This window comes from Cygnus olor, chromosome Z (genome assembly GCF_009769625.2).
Source record: "Cygnus olor isolate bCygOlo1 chromosome Z, bCygOlo1.pri.v2, whole genome shotgun sequence".
Lineage (NCBI taxonomy): Eukaryota > Metazoa > Chordata > Aves > Anseriformes > Anatidae > Cygnus > Cygnus olor.
The window spans coordinates 48,759,869-48,776,648 of NC_049198.1; the positions used below are offsets into that span (position 1 = coordinate 48,759,869).

A 16,780-nucleotide genomic window follows, 5' to 3' on the forward strand; every position below is an offset into this window, starting at 1 on the left:
AACATCAAACAAAAAACATCACCGTCCTTGGGGGTGCTTAAGGAAAGGTTGGGCATGGTGCTTAAGGTCATGGTCTAGTGGGTGATATTGGTGGCGGGGGGATGGTTGGACCAGATGGAGGTCTTTTCCAACCCTAATGATTCTATGATCATTCTCATTCATATAATAACCAAACATAGACAAAATTTGGTTCTTTTAAGTCCAATAAATACATTTTAAAAAAGCATAAAAAATTGCTGATCTGATCTCAGATTGATTCTCTTTTAAAGTAGGGTTTTTTTTTTTCCAGTATCATTTTGACCTTGCTTTGTCTTGTGCAGAAAATACATTTTAAATCAAAGATCTTACTGCTTTATTTTCAAATTCCAGTGAGTGCCATAAAACAAAAAAGTAAATGAGGATCTTATGCTGTTTTGACATTCACGGGGTACAAATTTCCAAAATACAAATAAATCCAATCAGTCACTTCCAGTATGCACCTCACAATACACAGAACCATGCCTCTGAACAAATTAAGGCACTATTTCACATTTATATTGAATAAATAATTTTAATGTACTTACTGATACTAATTTTCAGACTCTGTTTACCAGAGACCAAAGGTGCATCCACTGCACTGACTTCTCCTAAACTGGTTTGCAAAATCCAGCAGCAATGTCAAATCTCTTGTTATCCATTACTTTGCAGAGTATTTTGCTGGAGAAGCTCCTCCAAACATTGAACACTATGCTTCACCACTGTCGTTGTAGCAGTAAAGGAGACAATAAACCTATGAATTCATCTCTGTTTCTCCCACTCTCAGATGAGAAAAGCACCAGGTAAAGAAGCGTGCTGTAGATGGTTAGGCAGGAGATGTGTGGTGACAGACATGTGGTGACCTGGGCCAAGGCCTGCCCCAGGACGGCAGGAGCCCACCCGCAGGCTGCACCATGCAGGCCCTGGGGGCCAGGCCTGGGCTGGGGGGACACGAGGCTGATCTTCACGCATGAGCAGCCTACACGTCTGACAGGGCAGCATACACGCTGCGGCTCTCCCAGTATGTAGGGCTTGTCACAATTTTCCCTTTGCTGGGCTTGCCAAGCACAGGCCTGCTCAGCAACTGGGCAGCAAGCTGAGACCAGCCCCCACAATCCAGAGGCTCCAGCCCCTCACTGGGCTGCTCTTAAAGACACCTACATTCACCCCCAAATCAGCTACTGCCTCAGTCCCTCTGACAGAGTTCATCAGGGTTGCTCTGTTTTTTAAAAAATCTCGTTAGAACAGCTGAAGCAAACCCAATGAATGGAGATAGCTGCTTTCTGTGATCATTCTGTCCCCTAAAACTAATACAAGTATATGCACAGTCAATATAGCAAATGACATTACTGACAAAAGACTGACTCTGATAAGCCCAGTTTTTCAAGGAAATTAAAAGTTGAAGACATATTCAATGTCCTGACTTCTGCAAAACCTACAGCTACAGTCCATGCTGTGTACATGTGTATCCATAGGGGAAAATAATGTTAAATACTACTGAATTAATTTTATTTTTAGCTGTACACATTTACACATCTCCGAGGACACACTGCCCTTCACATGTGCTCACCTATTACAAGCTCATTGCTGTCACTCCTGCCAGTGCAAGCACCTAGCTATTCAGCCTGCTCTACAGCTTTGAACAACTTTCCAGGTGACCTGTGTTCAGCCACTCACATACACTCTCAAGGCTCTGGATTAACACACCCTCTCTTTTCATTCTTCCTTTCTACTGTGATCTTGAATGAATATCAGACCTTTCTAGGTTCTTCACAAGGCTATACAAGAGGGAGAAAGGGAGCCAAGCCAGGGGCACTACCAGTCTGGACAGAGTTCTTCAAAGTTTAGGTTTAGAAAGCTTTGGAGACAGCAGCATGTGCCCTACAAAAGGGTGCTGCTGCCTTCAAACAGTTGTTACAGACCTTCATATCTGCAAGAGAGAGTTCCTCAGGGATCAACCAGGGCCCATGCTGAGGAGGACAGCCTTGTATTTCCCTACTGGTTTTGTCGGTGTTTATTTTTTGTGTTGAAAAATGTTCTGACACTTGTGCTATCTGAGATGTAATGTGCCATATAATCATTAGTGAGAATCACATCAAGGTTGGTTACTTAGACTTCTGAGATCCAATTATCCTGTCATTTCCATATGCACAACACCAATTGACTTCAACGAGATCTGCATGCGCACCACTGATGAATAACTGAGACTCCAGTAACGCAGCTCCCACAAATCACCCCTGAAAGGGAGCCAAACCAGCCCTGCAATGAATGTATGGAATTTCAAAGCAAAAAGAAGCTAGACTTACGGACACACATTTCCCTGCTTTCATAAAATCCAGGGCAGCACTGGGATTTACGTCTGTACATCGTTTTTTCACCATGTCTGTAGGCAGTACGGTAACTGATTCTAAAGAAAAGAATGAATGGTTGTTGCTTATATTTCATAGTTCAGAAACTAAATCATTTATACACTTACAGATTTTTTAAAATCTTCAGATATCAGTAAAAGGAGAGAAAAAAACCTCCAGAAAGAGACCTTTATTTATCTGTTGTTGTATTTAATAGTCTTGTTGGTTCCACATCAAGCCTTATTTCCATGGGTCGACAGACAGCAGTAAAGTTAAGGATTCTGGCTACTTAACCAAATCACAAACCAGAGTATCATTGCCTTCACCATTAGCATCCCCAATGGAGATTAAAGTCTGGCAAAACAAATCCATTTCCCTGATCACTACTGGTGTCAGTTTCCAAGGAAAGCCTACTGGGGTTTATCCTTACAAGGGAGAGTCTGGTTTCTGGGGGCTGAGACACAGTGCTGGTTAAGACAAGAGAAGTGCTGGTTAAGACACTTGAGGATATCTTGAATATCTCTAAGGAGATATCTGGACATGATCCTGGGCAACCTGCTCTAGGTGGCTCTACTTGAGCATGGGGGTTGGACCAGATAACCTCCAGATGTGCCTTCCAACCTTCTTTTTACTTCCTTTTCAAGTAACACACATTTTCCCCAGAACATAAGATTCAAAGCAGCAAGGTATCTCATGAAGTTTTTGAACAAACGCACCTGGTAAGATCTGGGGAATTTCACTTCATGCATTGCATTGTTTTTTCTTAACTTGTTCTTTTTCTGTCAGTCCTCTGTAGGATGATATACCCTGACATGCTGACAACAGATATGTGACTTTGCTTGGATCAGACATTTTTCAGTTGACTCCGACAATCAGTGCTACACAAGTAAGTCGCTATAAATAAAATATCCTGTATGCCATGCTTGATTTTAACAGACACAAGATCTCTACACATATCTACAATATCAGCAGTTTGACAATCTTAGCAATTATACATCACCTGTGTCGTGTGCACTTAAACCAGTTTAGGATGTCAGTACAGCTGGTGTAATAAATTTGATCAAAAGGATGCGGATATGACTCTTGCACTGTGACTGAATAACTGGTGAAAAAGAGAGTGAACAGATTATTGAGCAAGTCCTTTACAGTACAGTGATTTTATTAAGTCTTTTACAAAGTTCTAGTAAGTAGCTGTAGTTAGAATGGATAATAAGGCACATATTTAAGCACACCTTTTAGGCACATCCTGTAACTCCTGGATGTGCACACAGTCATAGCACACTTAGCAATAGACAACCATGGCTTTGACAAATACTTCTTTGCTTTCTAAGGTGAGGAGTCTGCTAAAAAGGTGTTCCATAAGCCCTCACAAGCAACGTTGTTTAGTCAGTTTCAGCCTAATGCTGTCTGTTACAAAGGATCTACTACAGTCTGCTATTGTTTTTATCTACTATCTAAATGCTACCAGTTCTTAATTTCCTCTTTAAAAATGTAGGTATAAAATATGTATCAAAATTCATCAGAAAATGCTTCAACATAATGGTATAAAAAAATAACAAAATATTCATGTGCAACAAAACCAGCAAGTGCAAGTTTAGGCTAAATATGAACCAGCTAACTTTATAAAATAGAATATATGGATTAAAAGGGTTTTTATCCACTAAGGGAAGAAAAATACACATGCAGAAAGCAATCATGTCTCTGTGTAATACATTTGATGAAATGGTACTAAAAGACATTTAAAGAAAAGTAATTATGTCTAAATTTTAAAAGCAGTTGTCTCAAATGAGCAGCTAACTGAAGCAGCAAGGCAATGAGATGTGTGGCACATTTTCTCCTGTTTTACTAACATCACTGGAGAGCTGAAGAACTAGTTAAGAGACACAAAATTATATTTCTTCTTTTATCATACAAAACAGAAAAATCTCACTGGATTTTCTGAAAAAAAAATATTTTTAAAACTGTAGCTGTATCCATAATAAAACGTTTTCATCAGTAGTGGAAAGGTCTTTCAATGTACTTACATATAAAAGTGGGTGTTAGTATAGAAGTATACTTTTTTTTTTTTTGTCAGAAGTACTATGCTGAAGATCTATTATCTGAAGATCTATTATTTCTGCCTGTCAGATTATGAGTGTAGTGAAAATCCAGAGCCTCCAGAGCTGTCAGTGGGGCCAGAGAAACAGAGCCCTGCTGCAGAAGGGAAAAATATTGAATCACCCTAGAAAACTCTTGCACAGACTGTTTGTGCTGGCAGTCCGACAGTCCTTGGTTGCATAAGGGGGTTAGAAAATATGGGAATGTGTGGTCCATTCCTGTTGTAGTGCTGGTTCCCGGGAACAGTCAAAACGCTGAGCGCACAGCCCGTCTGGCTTTTACTCACACTGTCTTTGACCCCTTCAGCACCTACTACACGGTAAAAGCCACAGTCTCCTCCTCCTAATGTCATCACCTACACTCAGAGAAAACATGTCCGGATTTACTTACTCCTCACTGCCCAGCACTTGCTCCCTGTTTTCCTTATGCCTATATAGAGGCAAGCATCCCTAATCTGTCCAGCTGTCAGAGCAAGCCCGACAAAACGTCTGCGCTTGTTGTTGGACACGATGCTCAGCCCATCCGTTCTTGCTGTGATCGCAGTTCATTTGTAAAGAATGTTTCATGACAGGGTGGGGTAGGTTTATTTAAAGCATATAGCGCTGCCAGTGACAGCAGCAGCAATGAACTGGGATCTAGTGGTTTTACTCATTCGTAGCTATGTTCCCCTGCTGCCTGCTCTGAGACACAGCATGGATCTTTCAGTTCGTTCAACAAACTGGAAACACTCGATGAGTATTTTTTTCTTCTGTAGACTTTAATTACTTTGTTTTAAAATACATTATGCACTATAACATTTGTTTGTGTTTTTTTTTTTTTTTTGTTTTTTTCCATTTTGCTTTCACTATGATGCTTCTTCCCTCAAAAAACACTTATATAGATAAGAACAGTTAACAAATGATACACAATATGGAGTAGTATCAAGTAGCAATCTAGGCTTGTGCCTGAATATTGTAACCAGGTATTTAGTATGGTAATTACTTCATATACACAATTTCGTATATGCCAAATTGCATACCAAGAATCTGCTCCTACCTTTGCTGCACATAAGCTAAAATAAATGGCTGGGGGAAGTCCTTAAGTACATTTTTTGATATACAGACTTCATAAAAATTTAAATACAAGTTTCAACTTCCTCTACAAAGACTTAGCCCAAACAATTGCAAATATATGTACAGTGGCTCAGCGGCATTTCCAGCAACTAAACATAAAAAAACAATTTACCTCCAATGGAGGAAATACTTATGTTCTCAAATGAACAGTTAGACTGTCTCAGGGGTTAGCTGATCAGTCATGGGCTTAATTAAATAATAATAATGAGACATTCGGGCCTGGTTTCACTACTATAATCTTTGCTCAACAAAACTACAACAAATGCTTGCGGTTCAACCACTCCTACCCACTGTGAGCAATCCACTCGCAATTAACCTGAAATTGGGTGAACAATTGGACTAACTAAACTGATGAATTTATAGCTGCACATTATAAATTTCTGAACCTCATCAAAAAAATTAAACGACAAATCTTAATTTAGATTCCAGGAATGTTGAAAAGGAAAGAATCAGCATAATCAAATTTGGCCAAACTCCAATATGGCTAATTACATCTTGCATATGTAAAAGCTCCTTTTCACTTAAATTGAAAAAAGCTATTTTTAATTTCTTTCTTGTCCCTAGATGGTTCTGTAATATTACTGGTGCCACTGTTGTGTTTTTCCTAACCACTACTGCAAAGATGGCTGCATTTCAGCCCACTGTGAAATAGTCTTTTAGTTATGCATGAACTTACCTTGCCCACATGATTATGCAAAATTTTATTCCCAGATCATTATTTAACTGAAAGCTATAAATCAATTAAACTGTACTAAGCAAAGCAAACCAAAACTTTTACAATCAGAATTTGTGTCAAGTCTTACATAAAAGAAATTATTACCTTTCCCAGTGGCTACACACATTTGGATCTTCAAGGTTCAAAGATAAAGTTATCCCTACCCAATGGTACAGGAGTATGACAGGAAAGCCAAAAAAGGAGTTAAGAACCATCTTTTCAAAAAGGTGACCTGTAAGAAGAAAATATACATAATACATTAATGTTATTACATAAACAATAAAGGAGCCAAAACCATTGACTCATTTTATTAGGCTACACACAAAATCAAAGGTTTGGTGATATATATGAATAGGTACTTCAAGAAACACATGAAGCATGCCTAGTGGCAGCAAATACATGCCCATTGTGGTAGAAGAAGACAAATAGAGTAGTTGATGCAAGTAGCCGGGCAGCCTGCTGGTCCTACCACATTGCAGGCAGCCAGGCTCAGTCTGTTTAGCGATGGCTCATCCCTACCAGGTAACAGAGCTGCAGTTTTAAAACAGATTGGCACTTGCTCAAGACCACAAGAGTAGAAACACCCCTGTTCAAGGTTTTGCTGATAACATGCCATCAGAAAGCCTGAAGACCACTTAACCAAAATGGTACAGCATTCACTGATAGCAGCACCAACTTCTTAAAAACCCCAGATAAAGCCCCACCTCAAGCAGCTTTAACCAATGTAGCACCTTCTTGTGAAAAGCTCACCCCCGAATCACACAGTGACTGCACATCACTAGGGATGCCAGAGCACTGAGTACCTGGGCCACCAAAGGGGTGATGCCCAGGGTGTGCTCTGGAAAGGCTGCACCCCAACACCGGGGCACTACCTCAACCCAGGTGCCTCCCTGTGGGGTGACACAGCAGCGTAACGCAGAGAGATGGATGTCAGAGGAGCAAAAAGCAGTGTTATAGTGTTCTGTGGTGGGAGTGTGTATGTCTGTGTACTATTCTTTTACGCAAATGTATACGTGAAATTATATATATATATATATATATCTATGCATGAATGCTTCTCAGTCCGTGAAATTATGTATATATATATATATATATGCATGAATGCTTCTCAGTCCTTGAAGATGTTAAACATCATTATTAGTAGATACAATGTCAGCTTAGGACTTGCTAAAAATGGCACAGTGCCTTTTACTAACTAATAATTCCCATGCAAGCAAATTAATCAGTCAGGGGAAGGGTTTAAATGACTTTGCTTTAACTTGTTAACAGTCAGTCTCACATTTTATTCTCCAGTGTTAATGCTCTTTTAAGTTGAATTCCCAGTATAGTTTGCATAAATATCCCCTTTTATGCCAGTTGTACAATTCCCAAACAGAAAAAGCCTTCTGCTCATAAAAAAGTTACTATTATAACATAAAAGTCTAAAAGATTATCCCAGTGCTTTGACTGGGTCTATCTTAGTTTTCAAGCAACTGATTTGATTTGCATACCAAAACACTTTAAATCTAACCTACCATTAATTCACAATTGCCAGAATGAAAGCTGGCAGAAGGTAACCTGTAATGATTCAAACATCCATTTCTGGGAAACATTTGACCTTTTATCTTCATTTTCACACAAATTTTAATACTATGTGGCTTCTGATATCACACCAAAAACTGAGATAATTGAGTGTAATCCATAGGACAATAAGAAAATAACTTCTAATTTTATTTTCTAAATATTTTTAACAAAATAAAATAACTAGAAATAGAAATTTCTTACTTTAAATATTATGGAACAGAATAGAGTAAAACACACCAATAAATTACTTTAAGACAAAAAAAAGTCCACTAATCCATGAAAATAAAGAGATGTAACAGTCTTACTTTACAAGAACTTCTTCAGTAGTCAACATAAAAAGCTCACAAAAAAAAATGAAAATATTGTATTTAAGATATCTGAGGACACAGAGATGATCCCATTTTGCTAAATCCCTCTTGAAAAACCATGGCTGCTGAAGGACATTTCATGGTCTAGAACTGTTTCTGTGCACAAACACTGCATAGCAATGTTGTCAATGTGGAACTGTTTAAGAAGGAATAAAAGCAGCTGTATTTTCAGTTAATAATTTCAACGAAGTGGTGATTTCCCTCATTAGAAATATGCACTTCGATTATGCAGACTGTAAACTGTATTTCCTTTTTTTCTTCTTCTCAACTTCAGTAACTTTCCTTTTGGATACATTTAACAAAATTTAAAATTAAAAAATTAATAATTTGCATGAACCCCCTAGTGTAAAACTTGATTGCATTCCCAATCTTTTGCTTAATTATTAAGGAAAATCAAAACAGAAAATCAGTACCACTGATTAGCATTGCTAAAGTGTTTATATTAGCAATAAAAAATGCAGATGACTGATTTAACTCTTGCTGTCTGCAGTTGGCACTGAGATGCCCTGTTCAGAGATTCACTTTTCTTCTTGCATATTGCTTAAATCATCTCACCCAATACTACATCAGGTCTTTGCTGTCTAAATACATATACATAGTACCTGTGGTTTCAGTACTAAAAGTGCTCATGCTGCAGAATGCTTTCTCTATGTAAATCAATGATTAGTTCAAGTATGAGGGAAATAATAATTCAGTCTAAAACAGAAAGCTCCTCCAACCTACTACAGCATATATTTATAATTCACGTCCCCAAGCCATAAACACTTTCTACAAGTCATCCAGCCCTCTCCTGTGAGAAGCACTGTTGCCCTCAATGAAGAACAACTTCAAAGAGGCAAATGGTTGTTCCCAAACACTCTCTAATATCCAGCAACATGTTTGCATATACAGAAAAAAATGACACTTTTGAAACTGTATTTAAACCAGCAAAATTATAGAACTGCTGGCTAAGACAATATGGCAGTGACCAAGTCATGGGGAAGCTAGCAAAATGCGTATTCCAGTCATTTTGATTGTTAACCAGCATGTACAACTCTCTCAGTCTATGACTTCAACATCCAACTGAACACACAATTAATTTAACTGAGCCTAAGGCATTTTACTGCCAGGTCTTTCTAGTGTACACTACAGTGTACTATTAGCACAGTGCATGACAGAACACATATCTGAACAAAGCACTAAAATCTTACTGCCCCCTGACATTTTTGATACTACTCTTGGAGAAAAAAACTTTAGTTGACAAAACTGCATCTTTACTCCCATTTGAGCAGGATCTTTAAGGCAAGGCCTGTGCAATATGAGGTCAAGGTCTGTTTAGTTCTGAGTTGTCTCTGTTTCCACAACCTTTAGTACAGGCCCATGGTTTTTAAACGCTAAGAGGAGAACAGCACAGCTGCATGAAGCATCTGCAGATTACTCCTATGTGTTTCTCTACTCCTATTAAATAAATTTAGCTAGTGATCTCTCTATTATATCAAATGAAGATATTAATAGTCATCAATAATAGTCATATCAACAAATTCTTCTGATCATCCCAAGGCATATTAAAATTACCATCAAGTTCATTTTTAAGATGGTATAACAGGTGTACAGTTACCCCAAAAATATACTCCTACAAATTACAGGTATTCACCTAAAATACGTTTGATGAATTATATTCATCCCACTAGAAAGCAGATGGCAAAGCCTGTATGTGTACTGCATAAACACAAACAGTTAAGCAGTGCTACACATGATCTGAGATTTGTAGGCACCTTCTCTGTGACTACTACTGCTGCCAGTTTTGTACACTTTTTTCCTGTACAGTCCAAAATCAAAACTAGAAAAAGAGTAAACAACTAAAAATAAAACCAAGCATTTCTCCTCCATCTACTGAAAACTGAGTCATGATTTCAGATGAGTTTCTCCACCTGCCCCAAGCAGAGCTACGAGCAGAACACAGAGCACACAGCTCTCCCTTAGATTGGTCTGCACAAAAGGTAAAAAAATAGGATGTAATTGGGGGAGAAGAGGGAGACAAAGCAATGCAAAACATGAAAGTGAAGGTTGCTCAAGGCTGTGAACAAATATTTTATGGTCAGCAAAATCAAGCACTGCTAGTGAATTAAGCAGGATTAGAACTGCATGAGCAATAGAGAATGCAATGATACAGTTGCTAACATGACATAATGGACCCAAGATCAAGGGAAATGCTGATGTAGCTTTCTCATTACTGTTTCAAAAGCATTTTTACCACTGCAACATAAAAAATGCAGCAAGAACATGCAATATAATTAGAGGAAGAACTTCAGGATAGTAAGAGCTTTTCATACTCCGTGATGGTGTATCCAAGGTTTTACAACACTCATTTCCATCTTTCTGCAGTGATACAGCACGAGTATGTCAAACAATGTTATCTGGGCTATAACCCAAAGGGTTGTTTTTAATTAAGCCTATATTGCATTATCCTACATATACAGCAAATACTATTTAAAAAAAATCTTCATTCTGTCCATTGTAGCTGAACTCCCAGACTGAATCTGTAAACTATACACTCATTACTGGAGACTCTGTTGCTACTACCTCTGCCTTCACCATCTCCGTACCATGACGAAGCCAGAGACCCAAAATAGGCTTAATGACTGCTAGTAGCCACTAGAAATTACAGCTCCAGATGAGGTAAAGAATTTTTGTAAAGATTTTCTGGTGAATTCTTTGATTCTTCACTTCCTGTTAAGTGTTTTCCATATTATTATAGTATTGTCATTCTCAAAGTTCAGCTCCTCCATCAGAGCCATGATTTGTTTATAAAATCATCTACTATACTGCCAATGTCAGGCAAAGCAAAATCTGAACCTGACCTAATCTTGTCAGTGATGCTTAGTCCTATGTTAACTTCCATGAGAAAAAAAAAAAAAAGTAAAAAAAGAAAAGTGACTTTTAGTGAGTACATTAGAAAATTAATAGGTGAAAAATAGGAGGTGATTTTTCTTTGGAAGTCAGTTGGATGCGGTGTCACATGAAACCTCACCCATAAAACAGATATGAACTAGCCTGAATAGCAGGATTATCACGCAGAGCCTAGACTGGCTGAAAAAAAAAAAACATCACAACAAACATAAATAAAGCAACCGTCTTTTCTTGAGTGCTCAAAAAATGTCACTCCAAAGGCATCATCCCCAATTAGGGGAGTGCAGAAGAGACCAAACTGCAACTCATCTGGCAAGGCTGAACTTTCTTGACAGAACATGTGTGGAACCTGGACAATTAGCTAAATGATATCCCAATAGGGCCCTACACTGCAGGACTCTTTCACACCCTGATTATCAGAGATGACAAAAGGCCCTTTCTTGGCGCAACTTAATCGAGTTAACCCTGTTAACTTGTGCTTCTTTACTTTTAAGCATTAATGCACATCCAAATGTCTACTAACCGACAGGCCACTTCAGCCACATGCTTAATGACAACCTGACCTTGCTTGCTGAATATGCTAGATGTATGACTAGCCATGACATGTAGTAACCCAGTCACCAAGCAAGCTGTTCCCACAGGAGAGGGTGTTGATTTCCTGATTCCACATCCTACAACACCACAGTTACTTAACAGTCCCTCCAGCCTTCCACTTCTCACACATTTATTCTTCCAATGGCTTTTTCATACCTGAGGTATCTAGGGCATGGCAGCCATTTACACCAGTTAACACAAGTTTAAGCCTACAAGGCAACATAGCAATGTCCCAGACACCCCTTCTCAGTTGTTAGCAGGTCTTGCATGAAGACATGCATATCCTTAAGACACTCAAGAACAGCTACACCACAGACAGAGTCTCAAACTTAAGAACTAGCATCCTTAAGATTCAAACTGAAAAAAATGAAAACTTTGAAGAGTCCAAAGCTTTTTAAAACAGACCATGAAAATTAAATGGAAAAATCATGAATTTAGGCTGATATCTGAAAAATAACCAAATTAAAGGCTGAGTGTGCTGGAAAAATTCTCCTTTATGGGAACAGATGTTTTGCTATTTTTTTCAAGGGTAACGTTATGAAGAAAAACAAATAATGAATCACTGTTTTTTGATTGAGTTACTTTTTTATTATTATTATTTTTTTCTGTCTCTTTTTAATTATATAGGTTCCTAAGGAAAGAAATGAGGCTTATGTAATCTCACTATTTGCATATATGTATTGGCCCCAATGGTTCCAATAAATTCCAAATCTGTTGGTCATTTCAACTGAAGTTAATGGAGGGAAAGAAGTCTTGATTCACCAAGTTCCAGAGAATCCACTGACAACCCACAAGTCTGCAGATAACCAGGCATTATTTGCCCATAACTCACAGAAATGCCTGATTTGGAAGCTATGGCATCAGAATCCTTTAACAAATGATATCATTTCATAGCCTGCATATCTGAACTGCTCCTTCTAAATAAGTAAATAAATAAATAAAAACAAACTAAAAAGTGGAATAATATATGATTTTATGTTAAATAACAGAGAGCATCTGTTAAATTATGTTTTGGAATAGGCACCTTCTACTTAAGCATGAAAACTTTCAGGTGGAAACCTGGAGAGGCTGGTTAGTGTCACACTGCTTATTGCTCCAGAACTGTCTAATAAATTCTCAGACTTCAATTACAAGGAAATTTCCATTTCCAGAATGAAATAAGGTAACTATGCACGTTGGAAGAATCAGAAATCTTTAACTCTCAGCAAACTTTCAGCTTTACACTAGCTGTGCCACCCAGCGCTGCAGCACAGTCCCATAGAGCTGGAAACCCCGCAGCACTGCTGCCCAGCATCACACTGTAGTACAGACACAAAACACAGTGCTATTCCATCACTGGCATGAACTCGGTAGCTGGTCCTGTAGCACTCAGGACTTCCCTGCAAGTTATTGAGCAGATACAGTCTCACTGTAAAAGACCAGATGGGATTTTCCTTAGGATCTTCAGGCCTCCTGAAAAATAAGACTTTCTTTGGCCCACCAGACTCACTTACTGCCATGCAACACACTGACTGCACAGTGAGAACTTCCACAAGCGTTAAGCTGCCAGGGATGATACATCCATTCATCAGTCCCCTTCTCCTCCCTCAGATCAATAGTAAAAGGAGGACGAGAAAGTTCAGTGGAAGTCAAGTTTGCACGGGGCAAGGAGGCATGGTAAAGAACAAATGCCAGCATGCCAGATCCTTTGCAGATGGACTCATTCTTATTCCTCTGGGGAAGGCTGCCAAACATCACAAGCATGGGGTCATTTCACTGTAGCTGTCATTGTGCACTAAACCAGAGCACTGTTCACATTAAAAGTTTTTTTTCTTTTTCCAGGAAGATAACAAGTACAGGTCTTTAACATGCAAGCTTGTGATCATTAAGGTTAGTCATAGCACACAGAACTGTGTGAACGGCACATTGAACATGTCTAAAGATTATTCACATAGGAAGCTGAAAGGATGAATTGTTAACAAATAAATCTTTTGGCTAAATGTGCTGTCCACCTATTTTCTACTCAGATGAAAAGTTACCAAATAAAGACAGTTAAAGCTGTCTAGAATCTAAGCCAAAGTATCTGAAAAGCACACTTCCAGAAGATGAAATGGCAGCTAGAGCATAAATCCTGATATAACTTCTTTTAAACAAGAAACATTAAGTGAACCATGTCAAGTAAGTGTACTTAGTATCTTAGTATCTATTTTTGGTCTGGGTATCCCTTGAGAATGATTTATTTAGCTCTCACACAAAAAGTAAACAAAAAAAAAAAAAAGAAGGAAATTCCTCAAGATGTTTAATGTTCCTTCATCCCAAGCCAAATAATGTAACAAGAGTAAGTGATGGACAGAGAAGCTACATGTGAAATGAGTAAGGACAAACAAACGGAAATTGGTTCTGGAAAGAATTTATAATTAGCTAGTTTTGTAAACAGAGATCACTGAAAATCTTAACAGGTTGTGTCCATATGTTGATGGCAGCATTGCCTCAGGGTCACTACAACCTGCAGCTTTCACCAGCGGAGAACCTTGGTCCAAGATCAGGTCTCTCTCTTCCACACAAAGTGAAGCGCATACAGGAGCCTGTCTTGCCTGATCTTTCTCTGAAGTTTTGTGTAGCTGTTCAGAGGTTACCATTTCCAAGCAGACCACCTAAACACAAGCAAGCTACTACAGCTGTTTTTTGCCTGCACCCTCCATCCAGACCTTCGAGGTCCTCCTCCTCTCCTTCCAGCCCCTCTCCACAGCATCTCAAGGCCCCATGGCTGGCCAGCTGCTCCTGGGGAAGCCACCAACCACATTTTGGAAGAAAGCAGTGGCAGGACATAGGAACATGCAGGAGCTGGGATTTGGCTGGTGCCATCCCCCAGCTGGGATGATGCCACCAGTGCAGGGATCTGCAGCGAGTGGGGAACAGGCACTAGGCGCAAGTCTGCTGGGCTGGCGGGCACGGGACTGTTCAGAGACGCACCAGCAGCTTTCAGTCCATACACGGATGGCACTCATCAGCCCTGGGCATCCTTCCCAGCGTGGCTGTTGACAGCTAACAGAAAGCAAATAACATACATTTTAAGAAAGGCTATACACCACAGGAGTCGATCCAGAAACCATATCCAAACAAACAGACCTTTCCCCACCCTTTTCCCTTTTTAATCAAATAATGTACTCCTTCCTGGACTATCAGTCTGTATATTAATCCCAGCACTGTTTCAATAGTACAGGTGAAGGCTAGAGCACTAAGGTCTATCCAGATGCATTTGTTTAGGGCTAATTATTTCTAAAGTTAGATGTTACTGGCATGTATAAAAGCTCTGTTTTTAACAGAATAACACAATAAGTAATCTTTACTGAATTTTTAGCATAGTCCCTTTATCAGATAACATGACCAGACATCTGATTTTTTATTTATTTTTTCCTAAGGATATTGTATTCATGGATGCAACTGTGAAAACTTTGTGGTTGCTGACAAATTGCCTGGGACAATCCTGTGGTCGCCTAAACACACCAATTCCCTGGTTCCACTTATGCGGAAATTTTCATTCATGGTTTTACCCTCTCTTGACCGTAGCTTTTGTGAACTTTCTTTTCCTTTTATCTCAAGTACCAGCCTTCCAGACATTGTATCCAACTTTTTGCCAATGCATAAAGTAGCACAACCACAAGACTGACTATTCTTTTAGCTTCCTATGCATTTTAGGATCCATTTCAAATGTGTTCATCTTCCTGTAACAGTCTTTTGCTTTCTTGTTTCAGCTCTCTTCAAAGACCTCCTCTGTTGTTTTTTTCCTTCCCCCATTACATACACATTCTCTTTTTCCACATACATTGCCCTCCTACATTAGATTCTTCTCCTTTCCTGTCATAGCCTCTGTCATCACTGACAAAAATCTTCAGTCTGCAGTTCCCCACACTTACAACAGCCTTTCACTGGGCCCTTTCATTATGAACAACACAGGTATAAGCACCCTCATTTGTTCATATCTTCTACTTGCTAACAAGTAGCTGTAATTTGTGAATAAGTTTGTTGGTAATACTGCTTCAGTACACTTATATTTTTAAATCATCCAAGGAAATGTCATTTACATATGACACTACAGCAAACAAAATTGTTATTTCAGTTAGCTCCTTTTTTCATGATTTAGACTGAGCATTTCATTTCTGGAAATTCTTATCACATGACTTTGTTACAGTCTTCAAGTTTCAAAGGAAAAAAAAAATAATTCTGATGCCAACTCATTTTAACAGCCTATGGAGCTTCTCAACATGTTAATGTATTACTCACCAACTTTTGTTTTCCATCTCCAGCAATCTAGTTCAAAGCATCTATGACTTGAACAAGACTCCCCTCCCCAGAACAAAGTAGACCCAAAACATTCTGATGAAAGAATGAGGAACTTTGTGAAAAAGTCTTCCTTCACATTTCATTCCTTCATTTCTTTCACATTTTGGCTTTTGCAAAAGTTAGAATAGATATAGTACTCCTCCATTCTTTCCTCAAAGGGGAAAATGGAAGACCATAATGCAAAACCAAAAGAGCCTGAATAATTCTATTTAACAAATCCACAGTTAAAGGAGTAAATCCTACTCCCTTAAAGTCAAAGGCGATTCTTCTCTGAACAGCTTTCAGTGAGCCTAGCAGATAACCTGCTGAGGCTAACCTATAGAGCGAACAACATGTTGAGACCACGGTTACCACAGCAAAGTGGCTTAACAACAGCAGGAGCTCCTTTCAGTGCATCTTTTGGATTTGTTACTAGCTGGAATAAATGGAACAAGATATAGACTAACGTGCAAGATCAGGCTGATTTTCCCATCTTGTCATTTCATCTCTCACTTATTTTCCTTCACCACAGCTAATTTACCACATCTGAACTCCCTAAGAGATGCTGCCAAGTGATCACATCGTGTCCATTTATACTGGTCGTCACTCTACCTCATTGCCTCTGCCCCCAGGAGAGCATGGGCAAGACTTTGTTTTACTCTTAACTGTACGCCCTTCGTAAAGCTTATGAACATCTGCAGTTCTGAAAACAATGCTTGTATGTGTGAGCCTTCTCTCTAAATAATCCCTGACCTTTACTTTAGACTAGCTTATTTG

At 38.9% G+C, this 16,780-nt stretch overlaps 1 protein-coding gene across 1 annotated transcript in view; it reads right to left on the reverse strand.

Moving 5' to 3' along the window:
• MEGF10 (multiple EGF like domains 10) overlaps window positions 1-16,780 on the reverse strand; it is a 104,296-nt gene that overhangs the window by 71,549 nt on the left and 15,967 nt on the right. Inside the window, exons 3-5 of the mRNA XM_040541406.1 lie at window positions 6,393-6,519; window positions 3,364-3,465; window positions 2,322-2,422 (exon numbers count right to left, since the gene is read on the reverse strand). Of these exons, the coding sequence (XP_040397340.1) occupies window positions 2,322-2,422; window positions 3,364-3,465; window positions 6,393-6,502 (313 nt within the window). The 5' untranslated portion in view covers window positions 6,503-6,519. The remainder of the gene's footprint in view (window positions 1-2,321; window positions 2,423-3,363; window positions 3,466-6,392; window positions 6,520-16,780) is intronic.